Source organism: Cyprinodon tularosa, unplaced genomic scaffold (genome assembly GCF_016077235.1).
Source record: "Cyprinodon tularosa strain WSP-4 unplaced genomic scaffold, ASM1607723v1 ctg729, whole genome shotgun sequence".
NCBI lineage: Eukaryota > Metazoa > Chordata > Actinopteri > Cyprinodontiformes > Cyprinodontidae > Cyprinodon > Cyprinodon tularosa.
Window position 1 is genome coordinate 200,911 of NW_024039484.1, and position 26,082 is coordinate 226,992.

At 36.2% G+C, this 26,082-nt stretch overlaps 1 protein-coding gene across 2 annotated transcripts; it reads left to right on the forward strand.

Moving 5' to 3' along the window:
• Positions 1–1,508: 1,508 nt before the first annotated feature.
• On the forward strand, positions 1,509–26,082 carry znf362a (zinc finger protein 362a). 2 transcript variants are annotated; one of them, XM_038269382.1, is made up of 9 exons: positions 1,509–1,766; positions 7,574–7,637; positions 12,106–12,346; positions 12,454–12,579; positions 14,885–15,212; positions 17,225–17,449; positions 20,031–20,109; positions 21,753–21,911; positions 21,990–26,082. In XM_038269382.1, exons 2-9 carry the CDS (start codon positions 7,575–7,577, stop codon positions 22,107–22,109), a joined length of 1,341 nt encoding a protein of 446 aa, XP_038125310.1. In that variant the 5' UTR covers positions 1,509–1,766; position 7,574; the 3' UTR covers positions 22,110–26,082. The 2 variants fall into 2 exon arrangements, with proteins under 2 accessions (XP_038125310.1, XP_038125311.1); XM_038269383.1 differs by having other exon boundaries at positions 12,139–12,346.

Below are 26,082 nucleotides of genomic sequence, written 5' to 3' on the forward strand. Positions count from 1 at the left end.
AAAGCCAAAAACAAAGTGACATTTTAAAAAATGTATTTCACAAATGAAACATTTTTGATTGTCTTCTTTACATTTGTATTCAAACCCCTTTACTCTGACACTCGAAAATATAATCCAGTGGAACAGACTGCCATCCAAAGAAACATAATTAGTAAACAAAGTTAACCTGACAGAAATAAAATCATATAAGAAGTAGCCTAGAGCTGTTCTACAGGGAAAGTATATTAACCCATTATGGTAGAAATGTAAAGCAATATTAGTTTGAATATACAAAATTGTTTGACTCGTGTGAATTAAGCTACATTTAGGAGTAACATCAACATTTATAAATCATGTTTCCTAACATTGTACATTATTTTCTGAAGTGGGCAATTTTCTTATTTTCTAATTTTCTTATTTTTTCCTTAGTGATAAATATTTTTTTGTTTGTTTTATGGGTTTATATCAAGTGCAATACTTTTTATTGTCATTATGCAACCATATTGAATTGTCTGTTAAGACACGAGCTAAGAATACACATAATCTGCAAATTCAAATAACTTATGGAAAAACGTTTAAAAAAGCTTTCCTAGAAGAATCCCTCAAAGATGTAAAAACAACCTCTGAAGAAGTATTATATATCAAAAATGTTACATTTTTTATTCAATTCAGTTTATTTATATAGCGCCAATTCACAACACAAGTCATCTCAAGGCAATTTACAGTTCAACCAGATCATACAGTCACATTGATTCACAGTTTTCTATCTAAGGAAAACCAGTTGATTGCATCAGCTCAATGACTCAAAGGCCATTCCTCACACTAAGCATGCTTGTAGCGACAGTGGAGAGGAAACACTCCCTTTTAACAGGAAGAAACCTCCAGCAGAATCAGTCTCAGTGTGAGCAGCCATCTGCCGAGGCCGACTGGGGTTCAAGGAGACAGAAGCAGAGATACAAACAGCAACTGTAAAAGGTGTCCCCATCCAGGAAACACACAGCCAGGCAGACGAGCTCCGAGCCAACTCCCATGTCAGAGGATAGTTTGTTTCTTGTCACATTTTAAAAAAGGAAAGTCAACACAAATGCACAATTTATCAGCACATGTAGCTTTTCTAAAGCAGCTGAAGTGAAGCAGAAAGTATAACAGCCACATGTGTGAAAGAGATGAATGTCTCTAACTACAGTGAGGGGTCAAAGGGCCCCCCAGCTGAGGCTCAGTATGGCAGTAGTGCCCTCTCCTGATGAGCTCAGCACAGAGACTATTAGCAGCCTGTCATGCTGCTGCAGCTCAGAGGATTAAGACTTAAATTCAATCATTATCTTCCACAGGAAAAATACATAGATGCATCACTTTTTACTCCTCCACTATGTATCTGTCTGCAGTATGTTTGTGTGCTTGGTTTATATTTAATATTGGGTGAAAAAAAAATGAGTCACATTCATATTATAACCCATTATTCCCACAGTAGTGACCTACAGGAGGGTTTTATTATGAGAACCCCCTTTAATTCATGCGCTCACTTTTATTAGAGCTGCGGCGCACATCTGCAACATCTGCACAGAGACGGATGGGTTGAAATCATGAGCCAGAAAATGGGTTAAAATCAGCCTTAACTGGGATTTTTTTCTTTCTCTCTCTTTGCTCTAAAATGTGTTTCGGCTGTAGCACCCAGAAGTGAACAGCAGGCGACCCGGAAGGCTTGAAGTGTGGCTGAAAGCAGACAGAAAAAGCGGAGTCCTGTTCCGTTAGAAATTGTTCTGTTTCTTCTCCTCTCGCTGGCGCAGGTATGTTGGCCTCTCCGTGAAAATAATCCGCCTCTTTCCGCAGCTTTAATCCGCTGCTCTGCATCCTAAAAGTCCTGCGGGATTAGGAATAATAAAAATGACAATGTGCGTTGTTTAAATGTTAATAAATGTTGTCTTAAGCCTAAACTAAAAGCTTTCCTGATCGTCGGGTTTGTGGCACAGCTCGGCGCTGTGGAAAATCCACGCTCATTGCCGTGGGAAGTGTCACTGTGGTTTTTTTTTTCCTCTCTCCAAGCCGGGCTATTCAAACCTGCAAATCAAAGTAAACAATCATGCCTGCGCTTTATGCAAATATGCCGCATGCATTCGCGTCGCAGTGGCCTCTAATGACAGCCGGAGGGTTATCTGCTTCTTACAGTCCTTTCTGCAGAATATGGCGTCCGTTGGTTATAAAAATAAGACAGGGCTGCCATTTTTGTTTTCCTTTTGTCTGATTTTTTTAATAAACTGTCTGAGAATGTGGGAGAGGCGGCGGACAGACCGAGGCGCTGCAGGATTGCTCTCTGTAGGGAAAAAAAACCTCAGTTGGAGCTGGTTAAAGCTTTGCAAAAATCTAAATCTGATATATGCCATTTTTGATTTTTTTTTCTGAGGCAATAACTCGCATAAGTTGATCCTAACTTTATTTAATCTTTTTTTTTCTCCTGAAAGCAACCTTAATTTAGGCATGTAAAGATTTTATAGTTTTCTGTCTGTGAAACGTTAGAAGGGCTATAAGGAATAAATTCATAACTTTTAACCCCTGTGCAACAAATATATAGCCCAGTCCAACTAAAAGAATGTCTTGCAGGTAAAGGATACAATAAACCCTTCATAGAAGGATGCACACTCTTAAATTTATATTTTGATGAAGGATCCCTTTCATTTTCAGCCATCATCTTTGTTTTTAGCAGCCCACATCTTGAAATGGTAATAATTGCCCACTCAGCCTTGCAAAGGTCCTCCAGTTCCTCTGATTGTGAAGGTCCTATGGTGACATCTAATATCTGAGCTGATAAAGCCAATCATAAAAAATGTAACTTCCTTCTGGTGCAGTCATTCCTTTTGGTAATATTTCTCCTAAAAAAAAATATATAAAAAAATAAAAGATTAGCGGTAGATGAGCTTCCATTAACCATCAATTTTAGAAAATTGGAATTACGAAAATATATTTGCTGAATGCAAACTCATGTTCCATCCATCCATCCATCCATCCATCCATCCATCCATCCATCCATCCATCCATCCATCCATCCATCCATCCATCCATCCATCCATCCATCCATCCATCCATCCATCCACTTCTGCTTATCCGGGGTCGGGTCGTGGGGGTAGCAGCTTCAGTAGGGAGGCCCAGACTGGAACACCTCACCAGGGAGACGTCCAGGAGGCATCCTAATTAGATGCCCGAGCCACCTCATTCGGCTCCTCTCGATTTTATCCATAAACTCATGTTTATGAAAAAAAAGTTTGAATGAAGTTTTTTATGGTCGCCGAAATTCTTAGATTTCGCAAAATTGAACTGAAAATTGAGCGCTTTTTTTTCCGTATCACACGACTCATCTGCAACTGGAGCTTAGTGCCTTTCATGAAGACGAGAAGAAGACCCAGCATGTTTGGATTCTGGATGAGACTATATTTTTAACACAGATCTTGAGCACGATGAGCACTAGAGCGGTGACTGATATATAAATATATCTCATGTGTTAACACCCACAGCTGCCATGTTTTCCTTCAGAGTTATCACTAACAGATTCATTTTCACTATATTTCTTATCTAATGGAAATGCCAAAAAAAGTTTTTTTTAAAGTAAAAAAAAACAATCCGCTGGACTTGGTTTTTCATGTGAAGACATTTCGCTTCCCATCCAGAAAGGGTTTCAATTCAAAATACCTGGATTAGCTTTGAGTTCCAAGCTTTATGGAGTAGCCCAACAAAGCCTTTTTATGGCTTAGAAAACATGCAAATTGAACTGAAAGAACAGGTCCACCCTTTAGTAATGGGGAGTCATTGACTAGTTGACCAGGCAAGATGCTTTGAGATGATAGTGGGAAGGAATCAACTCTAATGCTGGCTGCAAACACCTTTCAAAGCCGTTTACTGTATGTTAAGAGAAAAAACAACTTTAAACAGAGGGGGTGATCTCAGGTTCCAGCTCTCAAAAACCTATAACGCAACAATAGTGTTGATTCCTTCCCGCTATAATTTCAACCCCCATCAACATGCAGGGGACCAAAACATTTCGCTTGGTCAGCCAGCAATGACTCTAAAGACTCCCTTTTCAGAGGCATAGGCCAGTATCAGGCATTGCAGACCACCAACGACCTCAATGACTACCAAGGGGTGGACATGTTCTTTCGGTTCAATTTGCATGTTTTCTAAGCCATATTAAGGCTTTGTTGGGCTACTCTGTAAAGCTTTGAACTCAAAGCTAATCCAGACATTTTTAATTCAAAAATCTTCCTGGATGGGAAATAAAACTGCTTAAAACGTGGAAGACAAAGTCCACTGGTTTGCTTTTTTACTTTTTAAACTTTCTTGTAATGACTACGACCTGGATGACTGAGAATCTTCACCAGCATGTTAAAGAAAAATACCACAATTGCATTTTCAAAATTAGCAGCATATCAACATAGTTTGCTACATCTTTAATGGGAACCCAGCTGTTAAAAATAAACTAAGTCAATCTTCTAATTTTATTTTGGAAGGTTTTTGATAAATATACTGTTCTATACTGCAACTTACAAAAACTGGCAATTATTTTATTTTTTTTAGGTAGCCCCACAGAATGATGCTGCCACTACCATGTTTCACATTGTGTTGTTCTTTTTTTTCATGTCAAACAAACCTTTATAACGTTGACCAAAATTTTTGTTTTGTTTCAGCAGTTTTGTGAAGATTTTACCCTGAGCCAGATGTTTTCTTTGAAGAAGGTGCTTTCTTTTACGTGTTAGTCCAGACATATGGAGAGGGAGATTGTTGTCACATAACACAGCGAGTTTAACCAGAAATTGCTAAATTTTCTTTAGTATAACTTTAGGCTTTTAGCATAGCCACTGAACAGTTTCTATGTTGTTGGGTTTTTTATCAGTTCTGGAGAAACATCCACTGTAGTATGTACGGTAATTTAGACCAAAATTAGGTGGATGTTTTTGTTCTCTTATCCTGACTGATACCTTTGCACAGAAATCATTTTATAGTCTCTGGTACTGGTGACATCAGGAAATCTATCCAAAAGACATATCAGTGAAATCCTACTGGAAAAGCTGAACTTGTGGTTTAATTCTGTATAATTCAAGGCATACTGACACCGGGAAGTCTAACTCTGGAACTGAATCACAAAAATGCTTCAACAAAGTAATAATTTAAGGGTGTGTAAATGAATGCAAACAAGCTATTAAAGCGTTCTGAAATCTTACAACTACATGTTGGTAGTCATACCCCTGAAGTTTTTTTTTTATTATTTTTTAAATATGTTACATTTGCAAACTTGAATTAATATAGATTTTGTATAACTGACGAAATGATTTATAACTGTAAAAAACAATAATGAGGCATAGTTTTCAGAAGTTTTTAATCAATCCAAATTCTAAAATGGCTGCAGGATTCTTACTCAGGCCTTTTCGGAGACGGGACATTATGATCCTTCTACAGAGAGAGTGTTGAGAGCTGATTTTCTTTTAATTTCATGCAACCGTTACCTACAGTTGATCTGTCATATCTGAGGAAAAACAACATGGTTTGTGGTTGCAATATGAGAGAAATGTAAATTAGGTAAAGTACCATCTCATGCAAAATATTAGAAATGCTCATTACTTTTAATGATAGGGAAGTAAAAGAATTGAGGTTTATTTGATCATTTATATTAAAAATGATTAAGAGATCAATCCTTGAATTAACAGGATTTAACATGTTAAAATAAACAAGCTACTCTCAATTCATCGCAAGATATGTATATACAGACAGACAGACAGACAGACAGACAGATAGATAGATAGATAGATAGATAGATAGATAGATAGATAGATAAATATTAAATACACAAAGTTACTCGGAACAGCCCTATAAGCTAGAGCAATAAACGGAAAAACCTCTCTTTTTTTTCTTGACTAAAAACCACTGCAATCAGATGCTGGTTTAAAAACCAACACAGCTTATAAAAAGCAGAAAAACTCCCCTGAGGCAGAAAGCCTCTATCGTTATAGAAAATTGCTTTGGAGGAACATTGTATGCTTGTACCTCTAGATGTATTGGTTTTGTTTCTCTTGGCTTGCACATGTGGACTTTGTTATCCTTTTGCTAAGCCAAACAGACTTAGGAATGGTGCTGTGTGCCAAAGCATGCAAGGCAAAATATTTCAAAAAGATTTTAGAGAGGGGTGGAAAGGAGAAGTTGTGAAAAGAAAGGCCTTCAAAGCACAAATTGGATGGTAAGGGTCTCATTCTGCTTGTCAGAGAGAAACATTTTCAGCCTTCCGGTTAAACTTGATTAGTCAGATCAATTGTTGTGCTTCTCAATTAGTCAGAGCTTTTATACTTACTAATAAATGTTTGATGTTATCAATTCAAACCTTGCTGAAAATATTCCTTGTCTACAAGTTTCCATGCAATGCAATTGTAGTTACTTTTAATTTGAGTATGCAAATAAGATGATCTTCTAATAAAATTAGTATTTTTACCCTAAAATAATATAATTAGGTATTACACAATTGATATAGAAGACTGCGGTTGTTTTTTTTTCCTATTTGAAATGTAAATTGTTTTATTCCATTGGTAAAATGTCTCACCTACACTTATTTAAGAAAAACTGACTTACTCAGAATAATTTTTTTTTTGCAGTGTAGCTTCTCACTCTGGAAACGTCTCTTCATTCTTAGAAAGTCGTCTAAATTTGCTCATTCTCTCCTTACATTTTACTAGTCTGGTCACCTTGTTTCAAGGAGGAAAGATAAAGAAAGCGAGCGATTAAAATCTAAGTCACTATGGGCTATGTTCTTTTCTGATAACTGGTTCTCAACTGTTAAAACCACGTGAGAGCATTGAGGCTCCTCCAGAAAATGTATGTTTGTGAATCCTAACAAAAAGCGGCAAATGTAATTTTGGAAATATAAATCCTATTGAGGTAATTCACCTTGCCGCCTCACAAACATCCTCCCTGCTTTATAACATTCCATAGTGACAGTATGAGGATGCAGAGTTTGGACAAACAGAAACTATATTTGTGGAAATACACTATCACAAGACTGATAAATACACCAGTCAGTTACTGCTCAGCTAGTGGGCGACTGTTGCGTTTTTTAACCACATTAATAAATCCACATAAAAGTTTACAGGTCACAGAGTTAAAGTAAAGGAAAGCACACATGCTTTAACAAATCACTAGCCCAAACAGTCAGAAATAACTGTGTGACAACTAGGGAGGCCCTGATGCAATATTGATATGGAAAATCGGTCTGATAACACAAATGTAGGAATATATCGGCTATCCACTTCTTTTTCAAGTCAGTGTTTATATTCCTTGGGTCAGTTCCCTTACCTATGGTTGCTGACTATTGCTCTGTGTTTGAGTATTTAATCAAGATGTTTATAAAATCCCACAATAAGAAATAAGTAATAAAAGCTTTTTAGGTTTGAGGTGATTTATTAGATCAATATTGGTAACAATCAATTCAAGCTGCAATATCTGTAAATAAAAAAGTTGTATTAAAAAAAAAACCCTGGTGACAACAGGGGCTGCAGAAGTTTAAATTTCTTCGATGGAGTATAAGAGATCTGGTCCCTTTCATAATCCTGTGTTTTTCTTTCAGGATGGCTGAACCCCGATTTAACAATCCTTACTTTTGGCCCCCTCCTCCTTCTATGCCTGGCCAGGTGAGACTCATGTTTTACTATGGAAAATATTGTTAGGAGAGTTTAACAAATAAATGTTAAAACATAGGATCCAGCTCCCTGTGTACTTCAGTTATCTGAAATAAAATCTATGATTATGATAAAAATATAAAACACATATTTTTTTAATCTATAAACAGCACATACAGAAGCATGACATCCTATTTTGCGGTTTTTACCAATTGTAGCTAACCTTAGCTTAGCTGAGTTCAGTTTAAAACAATTGGCTTATCTTAATCCAGAAGTTAGAAAAATCCCTTGATTAAATGCAAAACACGTTATCCTAAAAACATCAAATCATGCTAACTTGACCTGCAGAAATGCCTATTTATAAAAATTTTGCAAAACAAAAAACCCCCCCACCTTTACCCTCAGCCAGGGTATTACGTTGACACTGTCTCCTAAAACTCCGGAGTCATCTGGCTGTATTTTAACAAACATGTTAGTAGTAGCCATACATACGAATATTTAGATATAGTGGTTTGCAAAAGCATTCATAAGCCTTTCCACCTTTCCACATCTTGTCACAGTACAACCAAAAACATAAATGTATTTTATGGGAATTTTTTAAAGGCCGACATAAAGTGGTTTACAATTGTTAGGTTGAAAGAGAATGATTCAATTATATTTGTTGCTATTTAGCAACCCTGAGTTAATACTTTGTGGAACCACCTTTCCTGTGATTACAGCTGCAAGTCTTTTAGGGTATGTCTCCTCTGGCGTTGCACATGTTATGAATTACTGAATAAACAGCATGTATACACACTATATTAAAACAAACAAAAAAAACGTCCTCACCCACCGAGGGCGACCTCCCTTTTTTCTCTCCAAGCTTGATGGTTCTGCGCAGCACCTAGTAACACTAAAAAAAAAAATAAAAATTATATATTTATATATATATATATATATATATATATATATATATATATATATATATATATATATATATATATATATATATATATAATAGAGATAGAGAGAGAGAGAAAGATAAATGTGCATAAACATATGCTTTGCAACATGCAAAGATCCGATCAGAATATTCTATTACTCTTAACCCCACTAATAATAATGTTTGTTTTTAACAAAAAAAAACAAAACAAAACCATGAAATTCTGTTTAATATTCAGCGAGTTAAAGTTGATTAAAATTTATTCTGTGCCTGCACTTTATTACACTAAGCGGAGCTGTCGACCGCCCCAAGATGGCACAACCAAATCACATCAGTGCCAATAGGCGAAAGCTGTCGATGCGGGGTCTACTCCTGTTTATGTCTATGTTCATTAAAAGGAGTTTAAGGGGAAATTTTGTTTTCTCTTTCTGAGATTCACAGTTTTTCCTTACATTGAAGATGGAGGTTACTTATTGCATTGTGTTTCTGGAAAAACAGAGTGCTTAGTGCAGTAGAATCACTGATCTCTATTCACTGGATTGACCTTTGGTAGTACATGTTGCTGTGATGTCACCAGCCGCCATTTTGGTACTCTCTTGTTAAACCTGTCAAAATGTAAAAGATACGTGCGCTACAGCATCGAACAACGATGATTTTCTCATTTTCAGGGGGCTTAAGACTTTTAAAATAAATATAAATTCATCATTTTGACACACACTTGCTGTTTCATAGCATCACTAGATTACTGTATTTTATAGTAAAAGATTGGCACATCACATGGCATATTCAGTAAGAAGTCTATAGATCATGTAATATAATTATACAAATTCATCACAACAACATTAGTGTTTTAATGGAGCACTATAATACTGTACTTAGATATTAAGAATACACACATAGAGACAAACACAAACATATTGTTCTCTATCCTCATGGGGACTTTCAATTGACTTCCATTCATTTCTAACCCATTTCTGCAGCCTAAATTTGACCCTTACCCTAACCATTACGGTTCATACCTAACCTTAATCTTAACCTAAACTCAATTCACACCTTAGTCCTAAACCTAACCCTAAAAGAAGCATTTGTACCCATGGGAACCAGACATTGGTCCCCATTAGAGCACTCGGTCTCCACGATGTACTAAAATTTATGGAAAGTGGACCCCACCATGTAATAAATGCATGCCCACGCACACACCCAATCTGTCTAAAGTGCTAAATTGATGATGTACATGTAATATACATGTATACATTACATTGTTATGGTACTTACAAATTTCAAGCTTTTACATCAAGACTGAATTATAAGTATATGTCTGTTAATGCTATAGTATTTTTCCGTTTGCAAACTGTATATATAATAATATATACAAATGATAAGATTTTTTTTATTATTATTGGTTTCTTTACTTAATAGAGCTGCAATACTATCTAATGCAACCACATAATTTTGACCATTTTGTTTTTCAATCCAGTTTAAACTTATTAATATTGCTATTAATTTGACTGCATTAACTGATAAGTCGTCTGTAGTACTTTTCTTCATTCCTTTGTCTAGATGAGGAATATACACTGCTGCCCCAATGCGGCCTGATTCTGGTTCTTTTGATCCATCTGTAAACTTTATCTGAAAAACATTTGAATATATATATTGTTGTACAATGACACATTGTGGAACTCCTTTTTCTTTAGTCTTTATTAATTTATGCAAAACTCTACACATTGATTAATAAATATTCAGTATGGAATATCTGAGTAATGTACAGATAGACTTATCTATTTTATACAGCTCTGCATTTTGAGCTTTTGCATTAGAAATCCATCCAAAACTAAATATATTTACTTTGCTGTGTTCCCAACACTCCTGTAAGATGGTTTTGACCAGATGTGACTGCTCATGACCTTTAATATTAACACACTAAATTAACATTTATTTTAATCTACTAATTCGTAGAGGCATTTCTCCAGTTTCAACTTGTAATGAACTAATTGGTGATGTTTTAAACGCTTCACCACTTTATCAAAGGGCTTTTAATTGTTCAATATCAAGAAGCTTCAGATTGATATCTGCTGCTGCTATATAACTAATGCTAGCATAATCTAGAGTTAAAGGCATAAGAGATTGTAAAATATTCAACAATGACGTTCTATTTGTTCCCCATTCCCTTCCTGCTAAACAAAGTAAAATATTTATATTTTTACATTTTTTCTTGACTTTTTCAATACGTTTTTCATTAAACACAAATCGAATAACTTTAACATGTTCAAGATTTTGACCATACATTTTTAAAAATGTATGTTTTGGTCTCATTGAAAAACAGATAACGTGGGACTTTGTTATTGATAACTTAAAAATTTGTTGGACCATGTTTCAACTTTATTAATTGCATTCTGCATTTTATCCTGACATAATTCTAGGTTACGACCTCAAATCCAAAAGGCTCCATCATCTGGTAATAAAGATTTTCCAATTCCTGGATCTGCTTCACCAAATATGTGATTAATCATTATCATAAATAATATAAGGCTGCATACACTACCTTCAGGAGCAGAGAAAATTTAGTTGCCTTTAAGGGTTTAAATTCAGAGCTTTACCGGGTCATCAGGTGTTTCATATCAGCAATTACTGTAAGTGCTGCAAGAAAGGTAAATGCCTAACCTAACCACAAGGGGTCGCAAATCCTTTCCTATGGTGTCCTATTGCTAGATAGAGTCTGTCCTTAATGACAGCCTTACCAGCCACACTTGGACAGAAAAACATTTTAACTGTTTAAAGTATAAATACCTTAGAGGAAAAACAGATTAATGCTACGATTTTAACCCTTTATGTTCAAATGTTTTTATTTCCTGTGTTGTTTTTTTGAGTCTCAATAGAGATTTCAATAGTTTCCCAAATCAGTTGCTTTGTTTGTCTTTCATTTTTTTTTTTTTTTTACATTTCCAAGCTAAAATTATGACCTCTTTGGTCGATCAGCACAACATACTTATTCTTGTTGAAGAGTGTGTTAGCACTTAATTTTATCTGAAGACATAGGATGTGCACGACCATGATTATATGACTTATGGATTTACTGGATTAAATTTGCCACAATCAATAAACAGATAAAGGTTTTTCTTACAGAAACAACATATTCTTTCATGCATTTTCCATCAAGCTTATCCCAACAACATATGGTTAGAAAGGTTGAATATTAATATAAAAATCTATTTCAGAAACTGTCATTATTTCTAAACTTATTATTTATTATTTCAGAAGTCTTTAGAGATCATCAATAGATGATGATTAAAAGACCTTCTTGGAAAAGTAGAATAAAAGGCACTTTAGGACCTCTGTCTTGTAAGAAGTGTAAATATGTTATCTTTTTTGGACAAATTCTACTTTCAAAATATGTGACAGTGTTAGGATGTCATCCTAAATGGCATTCCTTAAATGTCTCTAAGCTTTGCTGCAGTGTCATGTACTGACCAGTAGAGGGTACCATTGCCCTGTAAAGTGTCACTGATTGAACTGATGCTGGTTGTTCTCTTGTCACTAATGTTGGTTTCTGGCTGTCAGCTGGATAACCTAGTCTTGATCAATAAAATCAAGGAGCAGCTGATGGCGGAGAAGATCCGGCCACCACATCTGCCCACTTCTTCGGCCGCCTCCCAACAGCCTCTTCTGTCTCCCTCCGGCCCGGCCGAAGGCAGCCAGCACGGCATGTCCAAACCTCAGCAGGGGTCAGGGCTGCACAGTCCAAGCCCCTCTCAGCCTGATATTGCCCTGCATGCCCGCCCTGCCTCCAGCTCTGTCACAGGTACTCCAGCTGCCTCCACAAGCCTGAGTTCAATTTTCAAATTAATTTAAAACAACACACACATGTTTAGGTAAAGATATTTAGAGGTGTGTTTTGTTTTTTACTAGGTCGTATTCTTGGAGACGTGAACTTGAATCTGGATGACAAAGCAGCTCTGAAAGCCCGTGGGCTGTGGGAGGACTGGCATCTGCGTCAGCTCATAGACCATCCCTCTAGAACGAACCATGTCTCAGGTAAGCAAACATTTCACTATGTCCTACCAGACAAACAGAGGTGGTGAAGATTCTCAGTCATCCAGGTCATAGAAAGAAAATTAAAAACAATCCACTAGACTTTGTTTCCAAGTTTGAAGACCTTTTGCTTACCATTCAGGAAGCTTTCTCAATTCAAAACTTTGGATCCACTCCTACACTTTAAGGCATGCCAGGTGTCTTTATCAAACATGTGTACATGAAAAAGAGAAAAAACATAATAGGAAAAGTACATTGCAGATGCATAAATGGAGTTAAATAATAATTGAACACAAATAATTATAAAGAATACATTTAATAATGAAATTGATAGATGATAAACAAAACAAAGTAATGATAAAATGATTGATAATAAAATGATAAGATACTCAAAGGAAAGTTGGATTGCAAAGCTTAACTAATATTTTTTAGATAGCACGGTCAAAGCCCTCTTTAAAAACAAATACGTTTTTAGTCCAGTTTTTAAATAATTTATAGTTTAGTGCTTTTACAAGTTTCCGGGAATTTATTCCAGATTAGTGGAGCATATGAACTAAATGTTGCTTCTCTGTTTGGTTCTGGTTTTGTGTATAAAGAGTAGATTAGAGCCAGAAGAAGAGACGTCTGAAGGCTGATACTGATAGCAGGTGCTGTGGTGATAAGCGATGAGGTCATTATTTTAAAGCTCAGAGATAGGCAGAGCCAATATAAGGACGGGGGTGATGTGCTCTACTTCCTTAGTTTAAGTAAGGACGAGGACAGCAGCATTCTGGATCAACTGCAGCTGTCCGATTAATTTTATTAGGCAGACCTGTGAAAACACTGTTGAAGTCAATTGTTATAAAATATGAACACATTGATTAGTTTATTAAGCTCCTGTGGAGACATTAGTCTTTTAATCCTAGGATTTTCATTTTGTTTATACAAGGCTTATATTCTTCCTCTATGGATTTACAGTATGTGTGTGGTTCTCTTTCTTATCAGAGTACTGCCCTTCATTTCTCTATACGTGTTCCTCTTAACTTGTTTTTATTAACAGCATCTATATTTTCCCAATGACACCTAATCTCGAGTAAACTTTTCTGTTCTGTTCTGTTCTGTTTTCTGTAAACTGTTCTGTTGGAGGCATTCATACTTACCCATAATAAATTATAATCAGTTTAAGCCACTCCTGTTTAGGTGAATTGGACTGAATTGTTAAAATCTCACAGGGTCCCTATGTAGTCTGAAAAATTACAAAAACAAATAAAATTTGATTCAAGTATTTTTCAAATAAGAAAATGGAAAAACCTGTTACTGTTTCAACAACGCCTATTTCAAACTGACCATTCCCAACTTATGCACAGATGTTTATCCAGTTAAGAAACTCTGCAAAGTTTCTGCAAGGTCACCTTACACCCTTGTGACCTTCAACAAATACACTGCTTGCTTAAAAAAGTTGAACACACAATTTTAACTTCACAGTATCAAATGAACTAGATGATTATGGGTAAATCCTTCATTTTGTTAATAGTTGCAAATACAGCATAAAAATGATCTTAAAACATTTATATAATGACTTTGGTCATCGCAGTGTGCCAGGAAGTAACTGCTCTGCTGAACCATTAAGAACAAGAGAAGCTTGCATCAAGAAAAAAGTTCAATGTCAAAAATGATTTTCTAAAATTAGCTCCTTAAATCTAATTGTAAATGTAACCATCATAATTATGTGTTTCTTATTTATTGGGTCAAATCAGTTAGTGATTTTGTTTTTGACAAATTGTGCAACACTCTTGCGTAAGCATTATGAGTGGCTTTCATAGAAATCAAAAAAGCAGCTTGGTTGGTGCTGTAGTTTTTAACTCAGCTGCCTTCCAACAGGGCGATCGTGGGTTCGATCCCAGCCTGAGTCATTTTTCTGTTGAAAACTGTTAAGTCTGAGTAGGTATTACCTAATTTCTCTAATAAATTGGAGTCCCTGTTCTTAGCCAAACTTAGTGTGAATTGTTACCTTTGATTTTTGGAGTAAATTCTTTTGGTCGCTACAACTGCAAAGAGTTAATGTGGAATGTACAATTTGAAAGTACAGGGAATATCATTAAAATCCTATTTCTTTATACTTTATTTCACAGATGCCAGTTTATTGTAAAATGTTATATTTAATTTTATCAACAGTATCTGACTTTCTGAAGTTCTCTTTCAGCTGTGCTTTTTACTAACTGTCTGAAGCAAGGACAGATGAGCTTAAAAAGCAGGAAAATGTTTCAGCATAACGCTTAATAATTATATTATTTAAACATCCTCTTATGTTTATTGTTGGGCCTGTCAGGTGTGGCACTGGCATCCAGAACTGGGAACCTCAGCACTTCAGAGATCATAACCCCCACAACTCCCACCTCAAGCAGCCACAGTCGGCTTGGTGGAGCCCCTACCCCTCAACTCATCTCAGGGTTAGCTGGAAGCCACGGCATGGAGCACGGGAAAACAAACGGAGGCTTTGTTGGACTCCTCGGCCCTCCTCCAAAGCAGGAACGAGGGCGCAAGAAGATCAAGGCAGAGAACGGGTCTTCACTTTTGGTGGTACCGTACCCGATCCTCGCCTCTGGCAACGATCAGTCCTGCGTCACCATTACTGCAAAAGAGGGGAAAACATACAGGTGAGATAAAAAAAAATGGTTTGCTAACAGTGCACCTCAGATTCATTGGATTTTTGAATAATGATGAGGTCAGAGTGAAGTTTAATCTGCTGTACCTCAAACCACACAGATACACAAAGCAAGAAACAAATAAAGATAATAAAAGATTTAAGATGTCATTAAGCTTTACTTAGCCGTTTAATTTACCATCAGAAAACTTTGTAGATCATGAGCAAAAAAAAATCTGCAGCCGTAATTAATCATCAGGTCATGATATAATAATACTGTAATAATAATTGAACTTTATTGATCCTACATTGGAGAAATGTACCTCTGCATTTAAACACTAGGCCACCACATGTTTTCCAATTCTTAAGAACTGATGAAAAATAAAGACAACTAGTAAAAACACAAGTAGTGACAGGTAAGTGGAGAAAAGAGAAAAAAAAAAAAAACAATAAATCATACCAGAGCAGGATTTAAAAGCAAAAATAAATCCAGCAGAAGTAACCTAGTTATGCGACGTATCAATTTAACAATTCCCATATCTACCCCTGTCTTGCAAAAAAAATGTTTTATTACTTCCTAGTATATATTCTAACCTGTAATAAGAATAGAGGAAAAACATCTACAGTTTTTCCGGTGGAAACAAACCACGACAGTGAGTAAAAATAGAAATTAATTACACGGATACTGATATGGTTTTATGGGTTTGTTTGTGTTAACATCAATCATTGTGGGTAATTGTGGAAACTTAAAATTCTGTTTCTGAGGTTATTTCTTAGAAAACGTTGTAAAAAAAATATAAAATTGTAAACTTGCTCAAAAGGAAGTAAATATACTTGCATGTAAAGTATATGAGGACGCCTCACTGCATCCATGCAGCGTGGCATGAGGGACCAAGCTGCAATTTTTGCTATTTAGGAATAAAACAGCAACCATTAAGTTTTCTACATTTTGTCTGTTTCATCTTGACATCATGATCATTTTTGTGATTTACCTTTGCTGCATCAAAACAAACAGAAAACATTGAAATGTTATCTTCATTTAAAAAAACAGCTTTTTTAAAAATCCAATTAGCATTAGTTTTACTCTCTGAATTGTTTACTTGATTATATATTTATTATTTGAGATGCATGTTTATATCTGTCTGGTTAAAGTAACAATGTATCATTTTGTCAACCAGGGGCAATTTCCCTGTAACTTTTCAGGTTTAGCCCCCTTTAGCACCCAGCACTGCACTGTCCCTAAATAAAATGGCCTCCCTCTGAATCAGACCACTTTGGACCAGCAGACTGAGAAGTGATTGAGTTACATGTAAACATAAGGCCACTCTATATTAAATCCTAATTCATTGATCATTTTATGAAAACAAAACTGCACTTTGGTGCTGTAACAAGCTGTTTTTTTAAGTTCTTTTTAAATAAAATTGCAATTGACATCAGAAAACTAAAAATATGTCTAATGAGGTAAGGGTCATATCTGTTTTATTCCCTAACAGCAATATGCTGGTGGAGATTTTCAGTCATGCAGGTCATAGTCATTCCAAAAAGGTTTAAAAACAATCCAAGTTTGAAGATGTTTTGCTTCCCATTTCATTATTATTTTTTTTGACTTTTTTGGAAACCCTAACAGCAATGTTTAGCTTAGTTAGCTCTCATGGTTAAGGAGAGCTCAGATATCCATAAAGCAGTGCTCCAGATCACATGACCCATTCAGACCTTCTAAGGTTACGTGGGTAAAATTTTAAGAACAGAGCTGAACAATAATTTAATATGTGAAATAGAGTTACTATTTGATGCAGTGTTGCTTTTATTCCTGTATTTCATACTAGTTTTCTCTTTTGCTGAAATGCCTCCAAGTACTAGTATATGCCTCTATGGTAAAAAAAAAAAAAAAAAAGAAACAATCATTCCTTAACCTTAAGCTAGTCCTTTCTCTTCATGAACAAAGCTTCATCTTCTTTAACAATTTTCTTATTTCTGTTCTGTGTGCTTCTCTGCTTACATATAACCACTGTTTTCTTTTCTCAGATGTAAAGTGTGTCCGCTGACCTTCTTCTCCAAGTCAGACATGCAAATTCACTCCAAAACACACACAGAGGCGAAGGCCCACAAGTGTCCTCACTGCACCAAGACCTTTGCAAACGCTTCATACCTGGCCCAGCATCTGCGCATACATCTGGGCCTCAAGCCGTACCGCTGCTCCTACTGTGAAAGATGCTTCCGTCAGCTCTCCCACCTTCAGCAGCACATAAGGTCAGTCCTCTCGCAGAGATCCAGTGAATCTATAGCAACTAGATCTAAAGCACAATGTTTCCAATTGTACTCATCCTCGCAATAATAATCTGCTCTGCTGCTTTACAGAGAATGCAGATTTATGTAATGTATTATGTTTTATGATACGGTGTATCTGACTTCTTGGGTCGACATTTACTCTCTTTATTGACCACATTTGTGTATCTTCAGAGTCACAGATACTAAAGCTCATCAATAGCGGTCCTGATATTACATCTTAAACTTAGACAAACTTAATTATCATTTTGTATACAAAACGAAATTTTGATACATACAGCTTTTCGACAGTGGATGAGCAGCAGCTTACAGGTGAAATGAACATTTCCATTTATAAAGTGCAGCAGTGATCTAAATGTAAACAGTGTAGGAGAGACATGGTGCAAAAGGCATTGATGTGGAAGGTTCAGAGCAGTGCAAAAATAAATAAGTAAACATGATGCAAAATGCAGTCGAAACACTGAGTTGAATTCTATTTTAAAGATTCACCATGTAGTGCAAGTATGATGTGTATGTGTGATGCAGAGTCTCGATTTGTGACTTGATTAGAGTTTTATGGCAACAGTCTTATGGCAGTGGGGAAAAAGCTGTTACAGAATCGGCTGGTCCTGCAGCGGATACTGCCATGCCTCTTTTCAGAGGGCAGCAGGGAGAGCAGTCCATGGTGGGGTGTGAGGGGTTGCTGATGTTGTTACGGACTTGGGACACGCAGCGCTGGGATGACTTTACGGAGAGGAGTGGAGCCTTGATTATCCTTTCTGCTGTTGTTCTCATGTTCTTCCAACCTGAGGTGCTGCAGCCTCCACACCACACACTGAGACAGCTGGTCAGAACTCTCTCTATGGTGCTTCTGTAGAAGGTCTCGGGGATGGGTGGGGGCAGTTACAGCAGCAGACTGCAGTCCTTTTTCTCTACTAAGTGTGAACAAACTGGAATCATTTTAAGTTTTAACCAAGGGGAGAAATGTCTGCAAATACTCAGAACAAGGTAGCAGTTCTCATTCAACATCCATCTATCCATCCATTCATCCATGCATCCTGTCATCCATCAGGTTCATGGTTGTAATGCAAAAGGCTGCTCCTTTAATTTTTAGAATAAAATGGATTATTTGCCAGATTAACTGCTTATATGTAAATTTGCCTCTGTTAAATCCCATGAGTTCAAGATCATTTGAATACATCATGGTTTTTATGGTTCAATTAAAAATTAATTTAAAACAGTGCAAAAAAAGTTTGGTTTAAGGAGAAATAGAAAGAAATGTATTTATATATTGAAGTTTTTTTATAACGTTGGTTATGTTTTATGAATTGTTTATGCTCTTTTTTTTCAAACTTTTGAGCTTTAGTTTTGGTTTTATAAAAATTTTAATATTTCATTTAAATCAAACACAACAAACATTTAAGGAAATACTAACACATTTTTTCCCCCAAAATGTCTCAGAAAGTATTAAAAGATGAACATTTTGTGCAAAAAACGTTTTTTAACTGCTAGATTTATTTATGATTCTAGTATAAAAAAAGTAAGCAAAAATCTGAATTTCCAAAAATGAACATATTTTACATTGATTTATATGTTGCTTTCTGCTCTTGGTTGACAAATTAGATTCTTGTTTTCTTTCAGCCTGTGAATCATTTCGATTTTGTAATCATGCTCACTCATTCAATAACCTACAAAGCATCAATTAATTTCTTTTTCCAGCTCTGAAACCTGTTAGTCGTGGTTCTAAAGCTAAGTCTTATTAAAGTTAATGAAATAAGGTATGATTGTTGTTGATAGTCCAGATCCTCTAGGTTCAACTGATCTAAGTTTGTCCAGATCTTTAAGAGATCGAAAAGACTTTATTGGAAATTGTAATAACACCCAATTTAGATAAGTCTAACAGTTTAAGTCAGATTGGTGAACAGAGGGGTACCTGAATGTTCATTTGTAGAAAAGGGAAAAAGTCTAGAATATTTAGTCAGGAAATCTAGGGAAGTTTTACTTGTAAGATTTCTTTAACAATCCCAGAAGAAATTTTATTAATGGGAACTAATTTTGGATGAGATGGAAATCCCAACAAAAAAGCTGTGAAAACAATAAGTCATAAGATTTATTTTAAAAATATATTCTACTCAGGCATTTTTGTATCCCTCTATTTTATGTGATTGCAGCATTTCCTTTAGCAGTGCTTTTGTGTTTCTCTGCTTGTTTCCATGTTTGGAGCACATTGGGCCATGAGCACCTGTCAGCCACCATACAAATCTCCTCTGAATTAAAAGCACATTCCCTGTAACTCTTGTAATCTTTCTGTGAAAAGTATAATCACTGTAATTACTGTAAATATTACATGATTCAACATTAGAGAGGAAAGAAAATAATTTGAAACAAATTCTTCAATGGATTTGACAGCATTTAGTTTGTTTTTTTAGGAGTAAAAACATTAGCCTAATTATCTTTGTTGTTTTTTCTGTGGCTTTGTATTTTCTTTTCCTGTGTCGGTTTATCTCTTAGTATTTTATTCCAGTTCTTTTTTGCTTTCCTGTCCGACTTGCTTTTTGTGTTTCAGGATCCACACAGGTGACCGCCCCTATAAATGCCTCCATCCAGGATGTGAGAAAGCCTTTACCCAACTCTCTAATTTGCAGGTAAACATGAGCTGTTTTCTCCACCTATGCTTTTAAACCCTCACCTAAAAATAGCTCTTGTTTTACATAACATTATCCTTATGATCACCATAACTTGACCTCTTCTTTTTGAATTCTTGCTTGGAAAAATTTAACTTCACAAATTCATTACCGAAATGTTTTTATACATGTTTTTGTACACCATGGGTTTAGCTACAAAAAGACAAAAATATTGTAGTACACTGTTTTACAGTGCATTTGTTGTTGTTTTTTTCTATTGTTTTTAATCTTGCTTAAACATTTCCTAACTAAATAGGCACAATTCTTAAATATAAATATACCAATTTTTACATTTTTTGGGTGGAAATCGGGGAATATGTGTAAAAAAAAACTGCATTAGGGAAGAAAAAAAAAGGAAAAAACGATTCAGCCAATCTAAAGTTGTTGAACTTTAGCTTTGGGAGATGCTTTATAGCAGGCTGCAAAAGATTTTGTGCCACAATTTACTAGTGTTTACAGCTATTTTGAGCAAAAACCTCTTTTCCATTTAAATAAAATAAACCCCAGATCATGATGCTTCCATCCCCTTTTAAGTTATAATGTAAAATATAAATAAAGTATCAACAAAGGCTGAGGATGGAAATTACAAATCAGGCTAAAAGCTTTGGGGCCACATATATAGCTTAGTGACAAAGTGAAAAAAAATGTTTTGGTTGCATTTATCTAAATCTCAGTTATTTATGAAGAAAAATCCCCCAAATTCTGACTAAGCCCTCAGGACAGGTTATTCTTTGTTGAAATGTTTTGTCTAATTCTTTGTAAGCAGAAACCAAAAATTTCTTACAAAAAAAATGTATAAAGAAATATTGTTTTAAAAATTTTGGCTGGTCCAAAAAATATACCTTTTTTACTTGAGGTTATGAAAGCTTTCTATATTAGAAAGTTAAAAACGACGTGAGATGGAGATCAGGCGTTGCCAGATCCTAGTAGCTCCGTAATAAAGCTGAAAAACGTCTTCCTTTGCATTACATTTCTCAGACTAGAGCCAAAACCGATAGAAGGTAAAAACTAGTCAAGATTTTTAGCACTGGTGCTGAGTTAAGGAAGCTGAGGGGTTTGGATGCTACATAGAGGTGGCTGCTTTCCTACTTTCCTTCTAGACAGGTGGGTCATGCTGACCAAATGTTTGTATTAGCTTTGGTTGACCTTGCAACTGACTGGCTAACAGTACAGATGAGGGGTGGAATGGGAGCAGGCGAGCGCAAGTATGCCACGTTCCCACTGGGACGGGTTAAACTTGTACCTTTAAACATCCGGGTTTTAAAAAAAGAGTTTATTTTTAGGCAATATCTGTATCACATTTATACCACAGACATGCTACTAGGAATATGTGTTTTTGTTCACTCAAGTTTATATTTATAGGATTAGATAAACTACATTCTTTAGGGTCTTGCAGTTTTTGCAGCTTTAGATCAGTTTCCTTTACCTTGAAAGTGGACAAAACGCCTCTCCAGGTTTTAAAGGTTTCTGACTTCTGGCCAAACTCATAAGCAAACATGTTCAGTAGATCATATGACTTTGCTGTAGGTTTCTTAACAAACACATCTGTCTTTAGCTTTCCCTGAAGCACATAACGGCTGATCTATTTGCTTTGTTCTTCAAAGTCTCACCAGAGGCAGCACAACAAAGACAAGCCCTTCAAATGCTCCAACTGTTTCCGTGCCTACTCAGACTCTGCCTCGCTGCAGATTCACCTCTCTGCGCACGCTATCAAGAACGCCAAGGCCTACTGCTGCAGCATGTGCGGCCGGGCGTACACCTCAGTGAGTTGAAATGAGATTACCTGTGGAAGCTAAGTGAAGCTGTAATGTTTAAAGGTTTTGTCCTGCTGTTTTCTATAGGAGACTTACCTCATGAAGCACATGCCGAAACATGCTATGGTTGAGCATGTTGTGTCCCATCATTCGCCACCCAACAGGACAGATTCTCCCTCTATTCCCATTCGGATCTCCCTCATCTGAGGTTCACAGCGGCTTCCAGCCCTCTGAGCACAGACTCTTACTACCAAGATGGACCATTTAGCTCAGAAATAGAATTCAGAAATTTGAAAAAGGGAAGCTCATCTGATGAGCGGATCCTTCTTCTATAAGTTGTTAATGAGAAAGTATTAACGGGATCATGCAAAGATAATTTCAGCACTTTCAGGCCTGACTCTGACAGACCGAAAATTCTTATTTTTATGTGACCTAAACAAGTATTGCTCCAGGCAGCTACATGGAAAACCTTTTTAAGCTTTGTGTTATACATATAACTTTCTTTTTTATACACTGCTTTAATTATCTCCTGTTAGGTTATATTATAATCTTAAGCAGTCTTCCATTATCGGCAGACCCAGGAAACCCAACCCTGCTAACACCCCTGTTTTGTACAATCCCTTTAATCACATGCATGTTTTATTACAGCTGCGTAATGTCACACAGAAAATGTCAGAAAAAAATCCAACAACTAATTTGAATCCAAAAAATTTCCCAATTTATAAAATAATTCACAGGTGCATAAATGATATCCTTTAAATCAGTGTTTTTCAACCCTAGTCCTCTAGGCACTCCGCTCTGCATGTTTTTGATGTTTCTCAGCTTCAACACACCAGATTCAGATGGTGGAGTGCAGCAAAGCCTGATAATATGTTATCAATTGATAGCAGATGTGTGTAAACTAGCTCCATCCGCCAGAATCTTTTCTGCCTGCGAGTGGTCTAGCCTTGATCAATGCCCCAGGCCCTAGAACTGGCGGGCCAATCACAATACAGAGATGTGTTTTGATATTTCTGGATGCACAGTGGGTGGGGTTTTGAGGGCGGGACGACAAAGCTGCGTGACGCTTGAGAAAGCAAAAGGAAGATGGCAACAACTATTTAACAGTTCACGTTTGACTCAGATTTGGAATCAGTTTTGGAAGGATTAGACTTAAGGTTTTCATTGAATCGTGAGCAGGAAGAGGCTCTACGCTCATTCATTTTTAAGAAGGATGTATTCGCCGTTTTACCAACAGGCTGTTTGTTCACACTCCCCCACCAGCTTTCTGTCAGTTGCGCTCATTGGTCAGAGCTTTGGCCAATAGGCACAGACATGGTTGGAAAAACAAGGGGTTGTTCTCATCAACAATCTTCCGATGTCTTATTCATCGGGGCAGGACTAAATTACACGATTCATCTTACATTTAGTCTGGTGTATCAGGCTATGAAAGCTGAGAAACACCTAATGCCCTGAGGACCAGCGAATACTTTTAAGCTGACAAATCCATTAGTAATCCATGATTTTCTTGGTTTCTTTGGATATAATTATGGTGTTTTGCCAAGAGATAGCTTCATCTGAGCAACTATCGCAAACGCTAACATGCAGAGTTGCTAAACACCACTCGTTACCATCGTTACCACTGTAACTGCTTTGGGCAGATTGGAATAGAAGTCAACCTCTTAAAAAACAAACACACCAGTTGGGTTTAACTTGAAATAATGAATGAATACTCTCAAATTCACCTCATGCCCATTTTAAAGCACAGCAGATGATCTGTGATGCTCTGGGTTTGTTTAACTTGGAGCCAACATCATAAATAACGTAAATGTAATTGAACATCTGTTTGGTATTTGTTCATTCTAAATACTTTTCCCTGAGAAGGTTAATAAACTACTGGCCCCTGTACAATGTAGCTGTATTTCAAAAATATTTCACATTATTGGACAGGACTACACTCTTGTACAGAATAGATAGAATACACAAAAAGAAATGGCGTGACAAAGACACAAAACCTAGATTACAAGTAAAATGAGTTACAGCAGTTTTTCAACTAAAAGCTAGAAAACGAATATACAAGCTAAAAACTCTGATCAATTTGGAGAAGGGATTTAAAAACAGTAAGGGAGCCTGTCTGATGAGCATTCGTTCTATATTTAGGAGTCCTGAAAAAAGCACAGTCCCCTCCAAGCCAAAGTAATTCAGAAAAAAGAAGAATCAATAGAAATAGTTCACTGGATACCAAATCAACCTTTTTTCATCGATCCTTCTTGTCGTCAGACCGAAGTGCTGTGGAAAACCTGTGGAATGAGCTGCAGACAAGGGAGCACAGAAGTAGAAGCAGGAGTCCAGAGCTCTGGGCTCTTTCTGCGTTGTAGTGTATGTGGTCTCCTGGTACATGTATGGCTTCCCTCTGGGTACTCTGTTAGGTTAATCAGTTTCTCTAAATTGCCCTTACATTGTTGGTAATAGCCCAGCAAAGACAGGTGATCAAAAAAACAATAGGAGGAGGCAATTTGTCTTTCCTCCGCTGACAGATCTCCTAAAATTAAAGGCGGGATTTCTTTCTCATGTTTTCTGTTAATTATTTTACTGCACAAAAAGTAGATATATTTTAAGGTTTGTTTTTACACATATTTATGACTGATTGTCAACATATTTCTTAATATGTCTTAGTTAACGTAAAATGTTAGTTTGAGTCCATGTGTGTTTTAACACTAATGCATTAAAAGTGACGTTCCCTTTTTGCCGTACTCATAATCAGATAGATAGGTTTGATTAAACTCTGAATCCGAACATCACAGTTTAAAAAAAAAAAAGGTGATGAAATTTGAGTTTTTCACATCAACGTAATTGCAAAATAGATCAAGACAAGCTTGGTACTTCTGCTAATCTTGAGCTGTTGTTCAATATGATGTTGCACTAATGTGAAGAGAGAAGAGATGAGAGAGAGTAGTAGAAGTACTAAGTGTTAAAATCCTGTATACTTCTTTATCATTTCCCTTTTTATTCAGTTATGCTTTATTGGGATTTTGCTAGAAAGACATTTAATTGAAAAAAAATATATTTTAGCGTTAAATGGTTTGATGTTCTAAGTATATCTGTGATCTCTGGATGAAGAAGTTGCATACATTTGCATAATGCATTCCCAGATTATTCCAAACAACAGCTGTGAGGTTTATCTTACAAGATGCCTTTTTTTTTTTACTTGTCGTGACCTACAAACTGAAAGGCACGTGCACATTTCACAGGTGCTCATCCTCAGCGCATTTTAGGATCATTTCTGGAAGTCTGCTTACAGCTGGTTCAGAATTCAATATTTAAAAATGGGAAAAAGGGAACAGTGAACACTTTTAACAAGACACTTGCCATGCTAGAGGAAGGCATCAGGTTTGGTTCTCTGAAATCATAATGGAGCCAATATTTTAGGTTGAGTACAGATTTAGTTTGTCTCTGCAGCTGTGATCTGATCATTGCATACAAAATGCAAAGTGTAGAGTGTATAAATACATTTGTTGCTTTATGCTTTGCATAGCATTGCTTGCATAATCTGTTTTGTCATCTTACTTTTATAAGACTTTGGTCAAAATGCATCACCTAAGCTCAAGCTTCTAAGAGATTACCTGTTTTACCTGTAATGCAAAGTGATTGGTGTGGTGTCCTTTTTTTCTATTGAGCATAGGTACCTCACAATGCAAACATTTGAAAAAAAAATGCAAATGCTAAAGGTCTGCAGTTTCCAGGAGGTGGACTTCTTTTCAGTGATTTGTTTTTCAGGATTATTTCTTAAACAACATTGTGATCACTCTTTAAGGGTTTCAACTAAATTCTGAATAATCCCTCTCTAGAACCTTCATTCTGACAAAGAATCTGGACCACAATCCATCTTCATTTTAACTGGGATCTATCCACAGTCATTACACTTTTGACATGCACATATTTTTATGTGCCAGTCAAGCATCATTACCATGTTTTTTTTGTCAAGGTTAATTAGACTTTACTGTTTGCAGCTGTAATAAAAGGTGGAGACATCACACATGGAGCTTTCTACTGATCTACAAATACATATTTTGTTATTTTATAAGCATTTATGGCCTTAACTTTGTGTACAACTCTTGAGTTTGTTTTTAATCTGCTTAACATTTGCTTTTTATGTCAGAGCATGAAGAATACTGAAAATAAACTACTAACTATCAAAGCA